A 15,945-nucleotide genomic window follows, 5' to 3' on the forward strand; every position below is an offset into this window, starting at 1 on the left:
CACAAACTGGCACTGACACATTAGTGAACTCTTTCTTGGATTTGATCGGCTCACAACATGAACAACTCCAATCCACAGCAGAACAAGAGGTTGCTACACTACATAGAGTTCTGGCATTCCAATATATGCATCTTGGTAGCATGATAGCAACACATGAGATGACAAGGACCACTAGGTGCTGGCAAAGCACAAAAAAGGGAATGTTGCACTAATAGATAAACTTAGCTCATGAGATCTGCAAGGGTTTTCCTAGTAATTCCTTAATAAAGGCACGCTGTGGCATACAAATGTCATTGGCCATTCTAACAGCCCGACAGAATAAGAAGGGGTTGATGTTGTCTATATGAAAAAAAAAAAAGAAGCACCGTATGAGAACGGAACCCGTTCTGCGGTCAACCAGCAGGATGACCCGTTCGTTCGTGCACGCAAACTGCAGCGAGGGTAGCTCGCAAAATCGCGCACGCGCCCAACTAGTTCGCACAGCTGTTCGCAGCGATGCCCACCAACCGGCTTCGCTCGGATCTCTCTCTCCCCCAACGGTGCTGATGGCGGTGGTAGCGGCCGTGGTAGCGTCAGCGGCACGATGGGGAGTGGCGATTCACCTCAGGAAGTCGTCGCCCGACCACCTCGCTCTCTCTCTCTCGCATTTCGCCCTCGCGGGCCAGCATTGTTCGAGGCACGATCGGGCAGCCCACTACCGCCGAGCAAACGACGATGACGAAAAAAAAGTATGCCACGCTTCGCGCCCAGCCCAGCGCGCCCCCACCTTCGCAAAAGTGAGATAGGATGTACGGATCACGTGCGCATGGCCTCGCTTCGCCCGACGGTACCTGAACCGACATGCAGCGGCGCGCGAGGAAATCGTCCGCACCCCAACGGACACGACGACTACGACGACGCATACGCGCGTCCGGCCCGGGAGATTGACAGCAGAGAGCTTTTTTTCCCACGATATCACGGAACAGACGTCAAAGTGACAAGAGGCCCACCGACGGGACGGTGAAGCCGGAAGCGCCGCAATCGATCTCGTAGAGATAACTAAAATTATGAAAAGATACGATATAAGAAGCCCTTATCGTGGCTTTCGATTATCTGGCCCGCTCTGCGACAGACTCCAGAAACAGCGGTAAGCGCTAGTAGGGAGACGAAACGAAGGCTCGTACGCTGTCGCATTCCGATTCACGCGCTACGAAGTAGCCAACTTTCAGTAGTTCACAGACTACAGCGCGAAACATTATTGCAGCGATAGCTGTTACGGTCGAACTCGCTGCGAACAGCGAGATGCACGAAAACATTAGGTCCTACGTATAACAAACTTTAGTTCGTGAATTCCGTTATTGCGGGTGTGACCAAAAAAAAAAAAAAAAAAGCCGAGAAACATTTCTTTGGTAAACGCTGAAAACGAGCATGGTGAGAAATATTCATCGGGAATATTTTAGGTAAATTATGAAGTCCCTCTGTAATAAACGAAAACGTTGGCGCACACATATTTCTCATTTAAAACTTTTATGAATTAGCAACTACAAAATTAGAGTATTTCCTTTAGCTTCACAGACAACATTCAGGATTAAGCGGCGTACAAGAAAACAGCTGAATATATACAGAAGCCAGAAAGCAAGTATATGTGACAAGAGGGAATGGTGAATTCAGGCATGCATTCCAGCCATTGACTGCTTTGAGAGGAAACGAAACTAAGCAGGCTGTTATGTGAAAAAGCTTTACGTTACGACAGTGCTTGAAGGCAATCGGTGGTTCATTATCTAGTTGGCGCAAGATAATATTGTATTGTTGCCTTGACGACACGATGATAGCTTTTTTTTCACTCAGAAAAAAAAATAGCTTGCAAGTGGCACTTTGTTTTTTTTTAAGCCACTAGATTCAGTTGGTAAACCCGAGGGACCTTGCAGATGACTCACGCGACGGCAGGAACTGACACCATGAGCGCGCTCTTGTGCGGCGGACGGACACAGAAGCGGCCAAGAGGCTATCACTGCGACATTTTTATGGCAGTACAGTGAAAAGGCACCACGACTATCACAGCAATTGCAGGAAAGTGCGCGGTGAAAGTAATAGGGAAAAATAGGAGTACCATTCGGCTGAAGGACCAACGCACATAAAAGACACTCAGAATGCGACGCGCATTATCAGACACGCCACTCGGGTGTGCGCAATCGGGGACGTTGTTTCGCCGCCTAGCCATCAAGCATTTCTCAATTAACGAGCGCGCGAGGTATTATTCTACACTCTTAAAACAGTTTGCACCCTTTGGGGTGTATATTTGTCCCACAACAATAATCGTCATCTGCCTTGCTTGCGTTTCCTTTTGAAAACTCTGCGCTCCACGGAGGAAGGAAACTGAGAGGCCCTGACGTCACTCTTTGTGAAGCAAAAGTGAAGCCGGAATTTGGCGTTGCTCATGGCGATGCTCCGCCTTTTGGGCCACCCTCCTCTCTTGTTTACATCTTTCGCGAAACCACGCCGCGCTGCGCGTGGTGTCGCGCGCTCGCGCAACATCTGGCAGAGCACGGTGCAGGTAACACAGCGCAACAAGACACGGTGACTAACGCAAACCCGCCCACTCAGCGCCTTTGCCACGGCCCGAAACCTACCAGAGCAACACGTGTGAGCGCTCAAAACCATAACAACGCCGCCATTGTGGCCCAAAAGGCGTGGCCATACAACAAAAAAAAATAAAAAAAGCAGCAAAAAAATAAGAACCTACTACGTCATTTCCGCCACACTTTTCTCCTAGCGCGCGGAGGGGGTAGGGCCTCTCCTTAGTTTCCTTCCTCCGTGCTGCGCTCGCTACTTTCCTGTCGAGAATGCTGCGTCACACTGATAACGTGCATGCCGTTCGTGACTGGGAAGTACCGGGCTCGCAGCGTTAAAGAAAGGAAACGCGGGCAAGACAGATGACGATTATCGTTGTGGGACAAATATACACCCCAAAGGGCGCAACTGTTTTTAGAGTGTAGGTGGAAGATGTAATATGGGGGTGTGAAGCTGACATCGCCTAACAGCACCATGTCAACGCCAGAAAAGTTCAAACGGAGCTTATCGCACAGCCCATCGCTCTCGACTGTTCAAATATGTCAAGTTTCGTTGCATACATTGGGAGGACGCACTGACAGTGAACACTTCTTCATTAAAGAGACACCAAAGACAAGCGCGCGCCACCCAATCTCGGAGGCCATGCTCTGACGTTACGGATTTTGACGGCTTCTGCTTGGGCCTATCCATTTTTCTTTCAGTAATAATGGACTACATTGTATCCTAAATTAGCCAAAGTCTAAACCTTGCAAGATTACAGAACTTATACTTAGACACAATGGCCTAAATATGACAAAATACTTTTAAATCGGTGACGTCACAGTGACGTACCGACGCTAAAGTTCCGGGGCTAAATTAAAAAAAAAATATTGAAGTCTGGGCCTCTGCTCTTTTAACAATCAATGTGTTACTGATAAATTAAGGAAATCGAATAGAGAGAGAGAGAGAGAGACAGAGGAAAGGCAGGGAGGTTAACCAGAGGGGAAGATCCGGTTAGCGACCCTACGCTGGAAAGAGAGGGGAGGGGGAGGTAAAGTGATAACAAAGTAGAGATAAAAAAAAGGAGTGTAGACATACAATCACAGTCGCTCACTGTCGCCGCATACTGCCACCGCACAGCACAGTAGCACTTGCAGCACTATAAACATCTGTTCAGGCTACAGCTGCTTGTACAATTCTGTCGCCCTCAAAAACCGCAACGGTGCCCTCGTCGCCCTCTGCTGCGATAAGGAAATCGAATAAGAGTTTTGAAAGAATACGTTGTCTCAACTTATCTAGTGTATCGCTTCAGTATCGCTTTAAAAAGCGAAGCGTGCACCAAGCGCGGAAAAGTACCACTGAGAGTATCAGCAGTATCGCTAAGTCATCAAGTGGCATAAATGTGCACGTACGCAGTTGCTCTTGACTCAGAAATGAAAGTAAACTCCACGACACATACTGACCTCGTTCCAACAGCAGATAAAACATCAAAGCGTGCCAGATAGTGTATCGCCCGGCTTATATGAGTCACCGAGCAATCGCGATGTTTGCGATCGAAACATCCAATGCTTTATTATAGGGTCCAACATTGGTGTACATTCACCTCCCTTCACACCCCTTCAATAATATCGCTATATTGCACAACTCGCACTCGGCCTATGAAGGCCATTTCCTGGCGGACTTCAACTTTCCCAGCAATCAAGGGCCGGTCAGAAATAAACGAGCGCGCCACGCCCGATTTATTCTGCGACGAGCAAGCACGCCAAGACAGCGTGCCACGCTGACATAAGCCAGGCATGCGGTGCGTTCATTACATCACGCAAGTTTCACTTCTAAAGGACACGATGTCGCGACACACAGCAGAATTAATTGAAAGTGCTCGCGCGAAATTACGTGATTGAGTGAAACGCTAGATCTAAGCTGCGACGTGTGAATCCCCTGCTGCTCCAGTTAATTAGTTTTCAGGCCACCCGACAACAATGTTATCGCTTAGGTGATTGCCAAACGAATCGCCCGCCGCGACGTCATCTGCTTAGTTGCGGCACGCGCCATCGCCCGATCACCACCTTATTATGCTCGGCGAAGACCAAGTAGCTCTGTGGGGTGTTTGCTTGGGGCTCGATCGGGCTCGAAAGTTCCCCGTGTGAGTGAGGTGATGGATCCCATACAGAAAACACACCAAGACGACGATACCGCTTCAGGCGTGGGATCAGGCAGCACTACCCCACTCACAGCTACAGGATAGACATGCCCGTTTTGTAACTATTAATCAGATGCCAATGGCAACATCGTAGAAACGGACTCGCATAGTCCGAATATGCAGCTAAGATTTGGGCGCGCAAATGAACCGGTGAGTAAACACACGGTCGTGTGCTTATCACGAACAGAATTTTCCCGAGGCTCAAAATGATCTCGAGTCGACTGTCACACTTGGCTGCAGCATATTTTGAGTTTCTTGTAGGCAGGCACGAAAAAAATAAATAAAAGGAATAAAGACGACCCCCTTTTAGAGATTCCACACTGAGAAACACTGAATCAGTAATCTGAGAAGTGTTATTTAAGAACACTATTCGCTTTAATTTTACGGTAGAGAGAAAATCGGTCAAACTTGCATTTTTCATATTTCGCGCCGAAACACCAACGCCGGTACGTCGGTGTGACGCAGATTTCATTATATTTTTTCTGTTTGGGTTATTGTGGCTTAGTAATTAAATGTTCAGTCTTTTGGCTTTACTGGAATACAATGTAGTCCATCTTTACAGATAAGTCCGAAGACACAGCGCCACGATGTTGCGTCGAGCTGGTGCGGGAACTTCAAGGTGGCGTCGCCACCTGTGTCGCTTTTTGCCAGTTTCCTGGCTTATCAAACCTATTCTCGTGGGAAGAGTTTTTTTTTTTTCGGTATTGCAAATGGGTAATTTACTAATACAGATAAGATTATTTTTCTCTTCTAAACCTTCGTGGGCCAATGATTTCTGTAGGAATCAATGTGTTGCAGAAAATATCTGACAGCGAGAAAAACAAACAAGACTGTGCGCAGAAAAGCGATCGCCAGCAACGCCATGTACATAATTTGCCTGATTTGTGCCGCCGACAAATACGGCTCTTCCTGATGTTTCACAAATGTCCATGCGTCGCATCACGCTGAGGTTAAGCACCTGACGCATATCACCTGCCTTGGGAGGCACAGAAACGGTCTTCAAATAATCTGTGGCCACAATGCACGCTACTGTGATTGTGAAGTTACAATAATCGCATGCTGCTTACAATACTTGCAAGTTGTTGGCAGTTCGTGAGAAATAGCTTCGATTTATTGCCAAAAACTTCTGCGGGAATTCCTTCTTTATCTTTTCCTGTCGTTTACCGTTCAGACGTCCGTAATATAAAATTTTCAATTCACTGACAAAATACGGACCAGCAGAAATGGTTGTCAATCCTTCCAGCCAGACTGCAAATCACCTTAGGCGAAGCCAGCCTAAAAAGATTTGCCAACGGTGCACATAGCAGAGGCCGTGTGCAATGTACTACGTCGTGAATAAGCCTGTGGACCAAGACGAAGGACCACATGCAGGCACCTAAAACGAGACCCCGCTAACACAGGGGAAAAGTGGCGCCGGCCGCACAGCGCGCGCACGTGGGCGACGCTCGCACGGCAAGTTTTTCGCGGAGTGCGGCGTCCCTTTAAAAATAGTGTACGGACGGATCGGGCCGAGACGCCTCGAGCGTGTAATTGCGCACGGTTTAGCGACATGCAAGGAGTGTCCACCCACCCGCCTCGACGCAGCCTTCGCCTTTTACCGCCTTCTGTCTACAGAAAGAGGTCCGGGCAAACGGGACCGCCGATGACATGCTGCGCATCGAAACAAACTGACGGTTCGTGCAGCGCCTTCGTGCAACCGCATGCAGTTTCGACGTCGCGTCAACGGAGGTTCTCCAATTCACGTGCCCAATTCCCACAGAATCGGGAGATCAAACGAGCCGTTCAAAGACTTCCAACTCTTACTCCGACAATACCAAACAAAAGAGCTAAGCCGTCCTTACAAATGCAGTAAACTTAGCTCTAGTGTGCTCAAGTACAGTGCGCTGCGGATAAAATTGCTTTTCTAGGTTCTTGTGAACCCGAGTTCTGCCCGAGAGCGTCTTTGTATACACAAGTGCGATTGATGAGTGCACAAACGAAACAAGCCCCCATCGCCAGGGAAGCCGTAAGGAATAGGGGCCATCGTGATAGGAACGGCGACGGCGTCTTGATCGATGCGGAGTTATGCGCTACTACTGATGACTGCCCTCCACTTTCACATCGAAAAGCGCGCCCGACTAGTGAAAGCGCCACTAAACGCCCCGTGTTTCTTGGCATGGTAACAACTTATTAGCTTTTAAATTTTCAGTCTTGGCCTCTCTTTGCCAGGAATGAGAAACGGAAGTGGAAAGGCGAGTTAATTTCTTGGGGAAATGACTCGCTCGGGCTTCTTGGCACAGCGTGTTGCTTTCCGGAGCCGTGCCCTACACCACAGGTTGGGAGCTCCAGCTAATAATGCCGCCCGTTTGCGGTAACGCACACACAAACGGGCGTAAAGAAAGCTCATATGTTTGTCAAAGTGGCCTTCTGGCCTTCGACACTACCGGTTACATTGTGTGTCAAATGACACCGGCGACGTACTATACGTCTCGCCGTGCCATTTAAACCGCAGCATAGAGTACATCAAAAACGTCGATTGTTTACAAACATCGCGGGAACTGTTGGAAGTTTGCAGAAAACATCGCGTGACGGAAACGTCTATGACTCACGCCAACGCGAACGTTACCCAGGCAGAGGGGCGAGCACCGTCCTTGCCGTCCGGAAAGCCAACGCGCGTCGCACTCTTGACAGTCGGCGCTGCACGCCTGACGAGCTGAAGTGAGGCATTGCACTTGCCACCATCCCAAGCGCACCGGACTGGCTATGAGCACTCGGTTTTTGTTCCATTCGGGCAGAGATGAGCGCGGCTGATCCTGATTAAGGCAAACAAGCCGCGCATCACAATGCCAGGCCGCTCACGTAATTCCGATGAATTTCCGGCGGTTGCTAAGCGAGCACAATGGGCCGCCCTGCTCGCAAAAAAGCGCGCAAGCAAGGACGCTGGCGTTATACACAGCAACGTATAAATTCAATCTGACATGTTCCACCAAAATGTCCTGTGTAGCGTGCTTCTGGACAGCCAGGACTGGTACTAATCAAGTACGCTACGTGCTATAAAACATTTAAAAATGGCCATTGGCGGTCGCCGCTGAACAGGACGTCGAAGGGGAAGATGGTATTGCTTTAAACCTCGACGAGAGAATGGCAGCTTCGACAACGCAGGAAAAAGGCACCCCGACAAAAAAACTGTAGCAGCAAAAATCTGAGTGCGAGAACGCGAATGAAGCGAGGCGCTTCAGGCACAAGCAGAGGAGCGTGAGAACATTCATAGCCCTGACTCGGATATCCGAAACAGACAGTGCCCGAACTACACTTACCGCAATCAGCTGTTGTTGCATAAAGTGCTATAATAAAAAACAGCAGTTCAGAACGCATCCTACTGTCATCTGGTTCCGTGTGTTGCACTCCTGCCCCGACAACAGAGGAAGGCCGTGTCAAAACAACGCACCACAGACACCGCACACACGCTCACACACAAAAGTGAACTGTGGTTTGTTCATTTGTTACTTTGTTATTTTTTCGACAAGATTTCCGAAGTGGGTATGCCCTGCGCATGCGCGCACGCTGCAAAGTTTTAATGGAGTCGAGAGTAAATTTTGTTACCTATCCTCAACACCAGTGCCGCTGCAGTCAGCGTGCGCTTGGAAAATGGCGATCGAAATCGAGTCAGCGGAGTAAGTTTCTAAACACTAATCTATTTCCTTTCCAGGACAGTTCCACCTGACGTGCAATGTTAAATTTGTCATTGTTGCCGTGACTGTCCTTTTTCCTGCGTCTGGAATGAAGAGCCGTGCTTTTCAAACGCTATTAACTTGACATCTACAAGACGAGCGTAGTTGATAGGAACACTTGCCCAAGTGATCTGAACATTTACCGTATCATGTTTACGCTGTTAATTTTAGCCAATTGAAATCTGACCGTTGTTCAGATCTCAGATGCTACTTACAAGCCCAGTTAATGCATATAATGGACATTTGCACCGACTGCTTTCAGTAGGCTGTGTACTGAGTTGAATTTCGTTGCAGCGTTGTTCGCCTTATACAGCAGTACCTGAAGGAGAGCAACCTCTTTCGGACTCTCCAAGTGTTACAGGTAATGATCAGCTCCCTGTTTCCAAAAAGCGCCGTTCAGAACACTTACGTGAATGCTTCGTGCTAATAAATATTGTTCTGTGTCGTGTTGCAGGAAGAAACGTCCATATCCCTGAACACAGTTGACAGCGTCGACAGCTTTGTTCAAGACATTCACAGTGGCCACTGGGACACTGTTCTCAAGGTTGTTCAATCACTGAAGCTACCGGACAAAAAGCTAATCGATTTATATGAGCAGGTACGTTTCGTTTTATGCGTAGAGATGTGCGGTAGTGAGGGGGTGCCCCCACTTTGGCACAAAATCTGCAGGTAGCGAAAAGTGAACCCCGACATTTCGTAACTCCTCCTTCCTTACACCCACACGTAGTAAGCGCTGTGCAAACGAGGAGGAGTGAGGGGAAAAGGGGAGGGGAAGAAATAGCTCTGCTGACTGGAGGCTTTACAGAGCCCCTTTAATTAATTTTTGCGTTTCTTTATGTGTGCTTCTCCTTTTGTAATGTTACTAAATCGTTCTTGTTTGCTAGTTCCAATGGTAGGTTTTTCGACTAACTTTTTCTTTGTGACAGCTGTTCATAGAAGCGAATAATTTGACCAAGTCATCACTCTTGTGAAGCTGCTGGCTGCATGTGTGAAGTCATATTTGTGTTGTTTGTTCTTGGTTGTACAGTATTTGCAGCTGTGCCTTGCCATTCTTATTTTTCAGGTGGTGTTAGAGCTGATTGAACTGCGCGAACTTGGCGCAGCTCGATCTCTCTTGAGGCAAACAGATCCCATGATCAAGTTGAAGCAAGAGGAGCCAGAAAGATACATCCACCTGGAAAACCAGTTGGCACGTTCCTACTTCGACCCACAAGAGGTACACACAGGTTTGCCGCTTGCATTGTGGAGCACTGAGCCTCATGGCATAGTCTGACCTTCCAGATCTTGTTGGGCATATGCACTACAGGTCAGCAGGTAGCGCTGTATTTGCAGACCATAAAGTTATAAGCATAGCCTCCTGTATTAAAGCAATGCCTGCTCAGTTGTACCAAAACAAAGGGGTCACTTGGAAGTGCCACTTTCCCATATGTTGGTCACAGCTTCTGAAGCATGTTTTTGGCTAATAGCTTTATCTTTTCAGCACATGTCATTGCTGCTCACAAAATTGCACATGAAAGTGGAGGAGCAGCGCTTAGCAAAAGCTGCTCATGCTCTAAATTGACTGGGATAAGAAATTACGACACTCTTCACTTTTGAGAGTGAATGAGACATACTCAAGGTAGACAAGGGTCACCTGCACTTGCCCTGATAAATGCACTTGTATAAGCACTTCAAAATACCTTTGTCTTTTACAGTATGTTAACATCATATTATTATGCATCGTAACTGTTCATTTACTCACATTCCTTCTCGCAAGTGTCTCAAGTTTATTCATCACATTAATAATGTGGCTGTGCACACAAATAAATCTGCTTTTTCACTGTCGCACATAGCATTCCAGTGCTTGCAATGGCAGACTCGAGATCTCCTCGAAGTGCAGTTGGGAGCTAAAGTCAGAGGACCACAGCACCAGCAGAAAACATGAATTTCGTCTAGTACCACCGTGCCATGTGACACTGTCTCAATACGTTGCATTAGTTGTAGAGGTGCACAATGGTTGTACCACTTCATTTCAATCTGCATTCCGAGGCTCCAAAAAAAAAATTCGTGGCATTTGTTTTCCACAGACTTTTACTTGTGGCTGAATACACACAATGTTGCATCTTATTGCCTCACTGCACATGCATCGAGCTGCATAACATGCGTAAGCTATTCCATTATTTCCACATAAGTGTTGTGGTGCAGTGGCTAACAGACCTGTCTAGCAATTGAACAATCATGAGTTCAGACCCTGTGTGTGACAAGGCTTCTTTTCTCTTAATGTTTTTTTTCCTTTATAGGGTCCTGATGACAAATTCTGCAGTGCGAGCTCCCATGAGTGATGTGTATATAGATGTTACCATTAAAAATGTCACCATTCAAAAGAAGGTGGTGCCACAGTAGAGGTTCATTGGCTCCCATGCGTTTCGGAGCAAGTGGACAGGCACTAGGAAAATACAGGAGGCTATGCCACCAGGCAAGCACTGCAAGGCTACTTCTGCACTTGTTGGCAACTGTAGTGTATAGTAATGGCAATGTATATACGCCATGCTAACACTCTCTTATACCCCTGTCGCATGAGTGCTTTTGAGCTTGACTACAGGAACTTCATTCCTGCTCTACTCAGTCATACTTTCTCAGTGACAATCTAGAATAACCATCAAAAGTTGCTGTTGGCACACTAGCAGATGCATAATAAGAACACTAGCCAAAAAATATTACATCAGCAAACGATAAACACTAACTATACTTGAGGACAACCTAAGATATCAGTACAGGCTGCACCCACAGAACGGCACTGTTCTCAGTGCCTTTGTGCTAGCAAATAGTTCCTGAAAGATGCCAATATTGAAAGAAGTTCACCTTTGCCGTGATGTCACAGCAATGAGCTAATGGCTGGCGCATCTATTCATAGTCTTTTTTTAGTTGGACAACAGGGTCCTTGCCACTGCATTCTTTCGTTGTCACTGACTATAGTATATCAAATTTGACATTAAAATTGACCATTAATATAGCATGTAAGTTTGATATTGTTGCTGCTAGTCACTAGAACAAATCGGATTTATGGGATCCCATCTTAATTCCTTCTAAAAGGAAGTAATGTAGCTTTTTAATGGCAAACATATTTATTCATATTTTTTGCTTGAGAGGCACATTTGTAAACTATGGATTTTTATTTTGGACACATATATGTTATATATAGAGCGGATAACCGGCCGGCGATTAGAATAAGAGGATTGAGGTCAAGGACGGTTCAGCCCTTTTCTTGCAAAGTAGCATGTAGTCGTGTACATCAATGCTGGTAAGCCTCTCTGCTTTTAAATAAAGAGCTCTCTATTGAGCATGGCAGAGTACTAGATGGCGTGGTGAGATCAGGAAATTTGTGGGTGTAGGGTGGTGTCTGCTGAAATGGGCAATTGAACATGTCTGGCAGTAGACATAGGTAGGCTGATGATGAGGACGAATGATGTGCTGTGTGTGGTTGATAAACTGGAATCAACACCTTGGAGAGGATTTGAGTTCAGCTGCGTAGTAGCATGTTAGAATGTACTCGAAAATCTCTTGGTGAGGCTTGAAACTGCCAGTGTGACAGGGGAATGAGTAAGTGAAAAATGCTTTTAATTTGAAGCACCATATAACTGGATGCAGGCATACCCCAGTGGGAGCAGCAAGGAGCGCCGGCGGGCAGCAATAGCGCAGTCCCTGTCAGGAGAGGTGAGCGTGGTGCCCCCTTCACGTCTTCTGGCACTGCTCGGCCAGGCGCTCAAGTGGCAGCAACACCAGGGACTTCTGCCTCCCGGGACCACCCTTGACCTGTTCCGGGGCAGAGCTGCCCTGAGGGGGGGCCAACAGGAGGAGGAGCGCTTCCCCACACAGATTTCGCGCACCATGCGCTTTGGCCCCAAGGCACATGTAGAGTGTGCTCGTTTCTCACCTGACGGGCAGTTTCTGGTCACAGGCTCCGTGGATGGGTTCATTGAAGTGTGGAACTTCACCACTGGAAAGATCCGCAGAGATCTCAAGTACCAAGCACAGGTGGGAACGCCTTCCATGATAGCTGTGGTGTTGTGTTGCTAGGATGAGGTTGTGAATTCTATACCCTACACCAGCAGCTGCATTGTGAAGTCAGTGTGACACAAAAACAGCTGTTTGCTTAGAGCTGGGTATACATTAAACACTCCGCGTTGCCACAGTTTGGAGCCACGTATAGTAATGTCCCTCATTGCCCACAGTTCAGCTTTGCCACCAGTTCATCAAAATTGAACTGATGGGTGCAGACATGAAAAACTTACTAATGGCTAAAGTGGGCCAGGTTCTGTGGACCATGAAGTGCTAGTGCGATAAAATTTGCATGAAAGACAACAAGAAATGGGCACAGAAAATTCGAATTTCCAGGCTTTTTTAGTGTACACTGAGTTTGGTTTGTGGTTTAGCTTTAGTTAGGTTTAGGTTTAACATGCAGCTCCACTTTATAGATGTCTTCTGGAAGGTTCACGAAACCTCTTGTTACTATGGCCACATAGCAGTAAAAGCCATGACGTCTAGCTGAAGCCCATTGCCATGGTCATCATTTTGTGCTTGCAGTGCCGCTGTTTCTGCCATATAGCGATGACAACTCTAGTACGGCATCTAACTGCTGCCAAAGTGCCTGGCCAGGCAGTCGCACTACTGGCTTCCAGCAAGTGTAATGCAGTGTATATGCTCATTGCTGGAGCAAAAGGTCCTTATTTTCAGCCTAGGGTGCACAGGACGTGCAGAAACAACATCAAATACAGTCGAACCTTGATATAATGAACATGGAATAATGAGTTATCAAATATAACAAATTGCATTTAAAATTTGCTTGGTCATGCTTTATTTCACTGAAGTATTCTTCTGCTATAATTAAATTGAAAATGCAGGATTCAGCATGGTATTGCTTACAGCAACACAGATTTTTATTTGCACAAGGCTCGAAATATGTACAGTCAATGTATAATTTTTCAGACTCTCTAAGGACCGCGAAAATGTCTGAAAAAGCGAATGCAGGCTTTAACTGCCCTCAAGGGCTCAGATCACCACAGCCATGTCCAAAATTAGATTAAAGTACTGCCAGTACAATTATTAGACATATCGGTGCTTGTAATGTGACAGCAGATGCTGTGTATAGTTAAGGAAGACATTGTAGGTCTCTTGACAGTGGCCCCTTTGCACTGTTGGTATGCTTCAATGCACTGCTTATCCTTGACTGCGTAACACTGCTGTCTTGTGGCAAAGCTTACTCTCAGGAATTGTGCTTTTTGTACTTCTGCGCCGTCAGCGAGGATGGCAAAGTTGGAGTCGCCGCCATTGTTGATATCAGCGAACCCTTTAAATGATAAACATGGCACAGAACAGCAGGAAACTTGATAGCAAACGTTGGGACAGCTAGGCCTAACGACAGCACTTAATGACTAGCCAACTGCCCGCAGATCGGAGAGCAAGAGCGCTGGTTTGAAGCTGCGAGATAATCAAAATGGCAGCAATGATGACTTCAGTTAATGCCATTTCAGACCTGCAGTCACGGCAAATAGTCCGAAAAATTGAACGGCAAAGGTTTTCAGCGTCTGAAATTTCATACATCCTTATACGTTGGCTCTGTGGAATACATGATGGTGCTGCAGAGGCATCCAAATTATCAGGCGTGTCTGAAAAATCAGGCATCCAAAAAAATTGGTCATTGACTGTATTTAGTTGCAAGGCTGTCATATTTTCTGTCAACCGTTTTCTTCCACCTCCGCTATTATTCAGACTTCCCCATGGCACCACCACCTGTCCCTAGAACCAATGTAGAACAGCAATTGAAACATTGGCAGGGTGTCTACCAACCGGGAAAACCGGGAATTCTCAGGGGTTTTGAGAAGTCTGGAAAAACTCAGGGAATTTGTGCCTCTATCAGGGAAAATTAGCTGTAATTTTATTGAAAGGGTCGAAAGTTGCAGTAATGCTGGCTCAAGTAACAGACAGGAATCGTAATGAATCGTCTTTGACATCCTATCGTCGGCTGGAGGAGTTGCCAGTGTACAGTCAACGACCGACTTTCCGGATTCCCGATAATTTGGACGGCTTTGCGGCACCATCACGTACTCCATGGAGTCAATGTATCAGAACGTCTGAAATTTCGGACGCAAGAACTCTTCGCCGTCCGATTTTCCGGACGTTTTGTCATGACCGCAGGTTTCAAATGGCATTAATCAAAGCCACCACAGCTGCCATTTTGATTACCTCGCAGCCTCGAACCAATGCTCTCACATGCAGATCTGCTGGCAGCGGTAGCCACCACTGTGGCAATGCTAGGCCGAGCTGCTTCTACATTTGCTATGAAGCTTCTTGCCGTTGGGTGCCGTGTTTTTTATTGAAAGAATTCGCTGCTGTCAGCTATGGCACGGACTCCACCTTTGTGGTCCTCGCGATTGGCTTAGAAGCTTGGAAAGCACGATGGGTTGCATAATGCCGTTTCCCGAAAGTCGGGTTCGCCTCCGTACAGAAATGCTACTTGGTGAAGCATATGCAAAAGTATTGCAGTGAAGCATTACAAGCATAGGAAGGGGCTATTGCCCCGGGACACAGTATGTATTCCTTAACTATACATCCGTGCACCTACCATTTCCTGTCACAGTACGAGCACCGATATGCCTATTACATGTACCGACAGGCCTTCAGAGCGTTTTCGAGTGTGCCTGTGGTGGTTTGAGCCCTTAAGGGCAGTAAATGACATGCATTTATTTTTTTCCAACTGGCCGATTTTTCGGACGTTTTTGCGGCCCCTAAGAAATTCGAAAATTCGGACGTGGACTAAGCAACTGACCAAGAAGATGCTTCAAATAGTCTATGGGGCAAACGAGTGGTGGAAGGAGTGCAAGAACAGAAAGGACCTACGCATTGAGGAATGAACGGGAAAGGAAGCGTGCTGCCGCCATTTTGAAGGAGCTTGAACTCAAAAAACAAAGTGTTGGCTGATGCCGAGATGGAGGTGTCCCTCATCCAAACCAAAATAACCTCTTTAAAGCAGTGAAACACAACACTCATGCGTCGTGCATGGGCTGAGAGTATGTCAGGACAGTTGAGGTTGACTTACGAGCTGTTGAGAGAGGATCTCAGTTGTGACAAAGTTTGGGCCTCATAGCACTGGGCTTGCTATCAGTTGATAGAAATAGCTCATGTTCGAAAATATTTGCTTTTGTATGCATCTCCTTTTTTATTCGTATTTGAAAATGTCCGACTCTATTTGCAATTCTTTTCGAAGGCATTATATTTGCTGTGCATTTTACTAACCCCTCCCTTCTATTCCCTTTTTGAATAACATAGACACTACTTCTTATTATTCAGATTGGATTTAAATCGTTTTTCCTTAATTTTTTTTATATGCTTACTAGAGAGTGACAGCATCAGACGACGTGGTTTCAGCCCGTCTTGACATAAAAGAAAGTTCTGTGTCACTTGTGGAATTTTGCAAAGGCACTCAGGGAAAACCTGAAAAACTCAGGGAATTTGAAAATTTCACCCTGG

The 15,945-nt window shown here is 46.7% G+C and overlaps 2 protein-coding genes across 2 annotated transcripts in view; one reads left to right on the plus strand and one right to left on the minus strand.

Moving 5' to 3' along the window:
* The window catches only part of LOC126531700 (disintegrin and metalloproteinase domain-containing protein 10-like), a 65,084-nt gene extending 56,891 nt beyond the window's left edge, over positions 1-8,193 (minus strand). The window contains exon 1 of the mRNA XM_050179372.2: positions 8,026-8,193. Within this exon, the coding sequence (XP_050035329.1) occupies positions 8,026-8,083 (58 nt within the window). The 5' untranslated portion in view covers positions 8,084-8,193. The remainder of the gene's footprint in view (positions 1-8,025) is intronic.
* A 101-nt stretch (positions 8,194-8,294) lies between these two features.
* The window catches only part of Smu1 (Smu1 spliceosomal factor), a 49,370-nt gene continuing 41,719 nt past the window's right edge, over positions 8,295-15,945 (plus strand). The window contains exons 1-5 of the mRNA XM_050179374.3: positions 8,295-8,382; positions 8,734-8,800; positions 8,894-9,037; positions 9,503-9,655; positions 12,067-12,453. Of these exons, the coding sequence (XP_050035331.1) occupies positions 8,357-8,382; positions 8,734-8,800; positions 8,894-9,037; positions 9,503-9,655; positions 12,067-12,453 (777 nt within the window). The 5' untranslated portion in view covers positions 8,295-8,356. The remainder of the gene's footprint in view (positions 8,383-8,733; positions 8,801-8,893; positions 9,038-9,502; positions 9,656-12,066; positions 12,454-15,945) is intronic.

Source organism: Dermacentor andersoni, chromosome 5, assembly GCF_023375885.2.
Source record: "Dermacentor andersoni chromosome 5, qqDerAnde1_hic_scaffold, whole genome shotgun sequence".
In the NCBI taxonomy this organism is placed as follows: Eukaryota; Metazoa; Arthropoda; class Arachnida; order Ixodida; family Ixodidae; genus Dermacentor; species Dermacentor andersoni.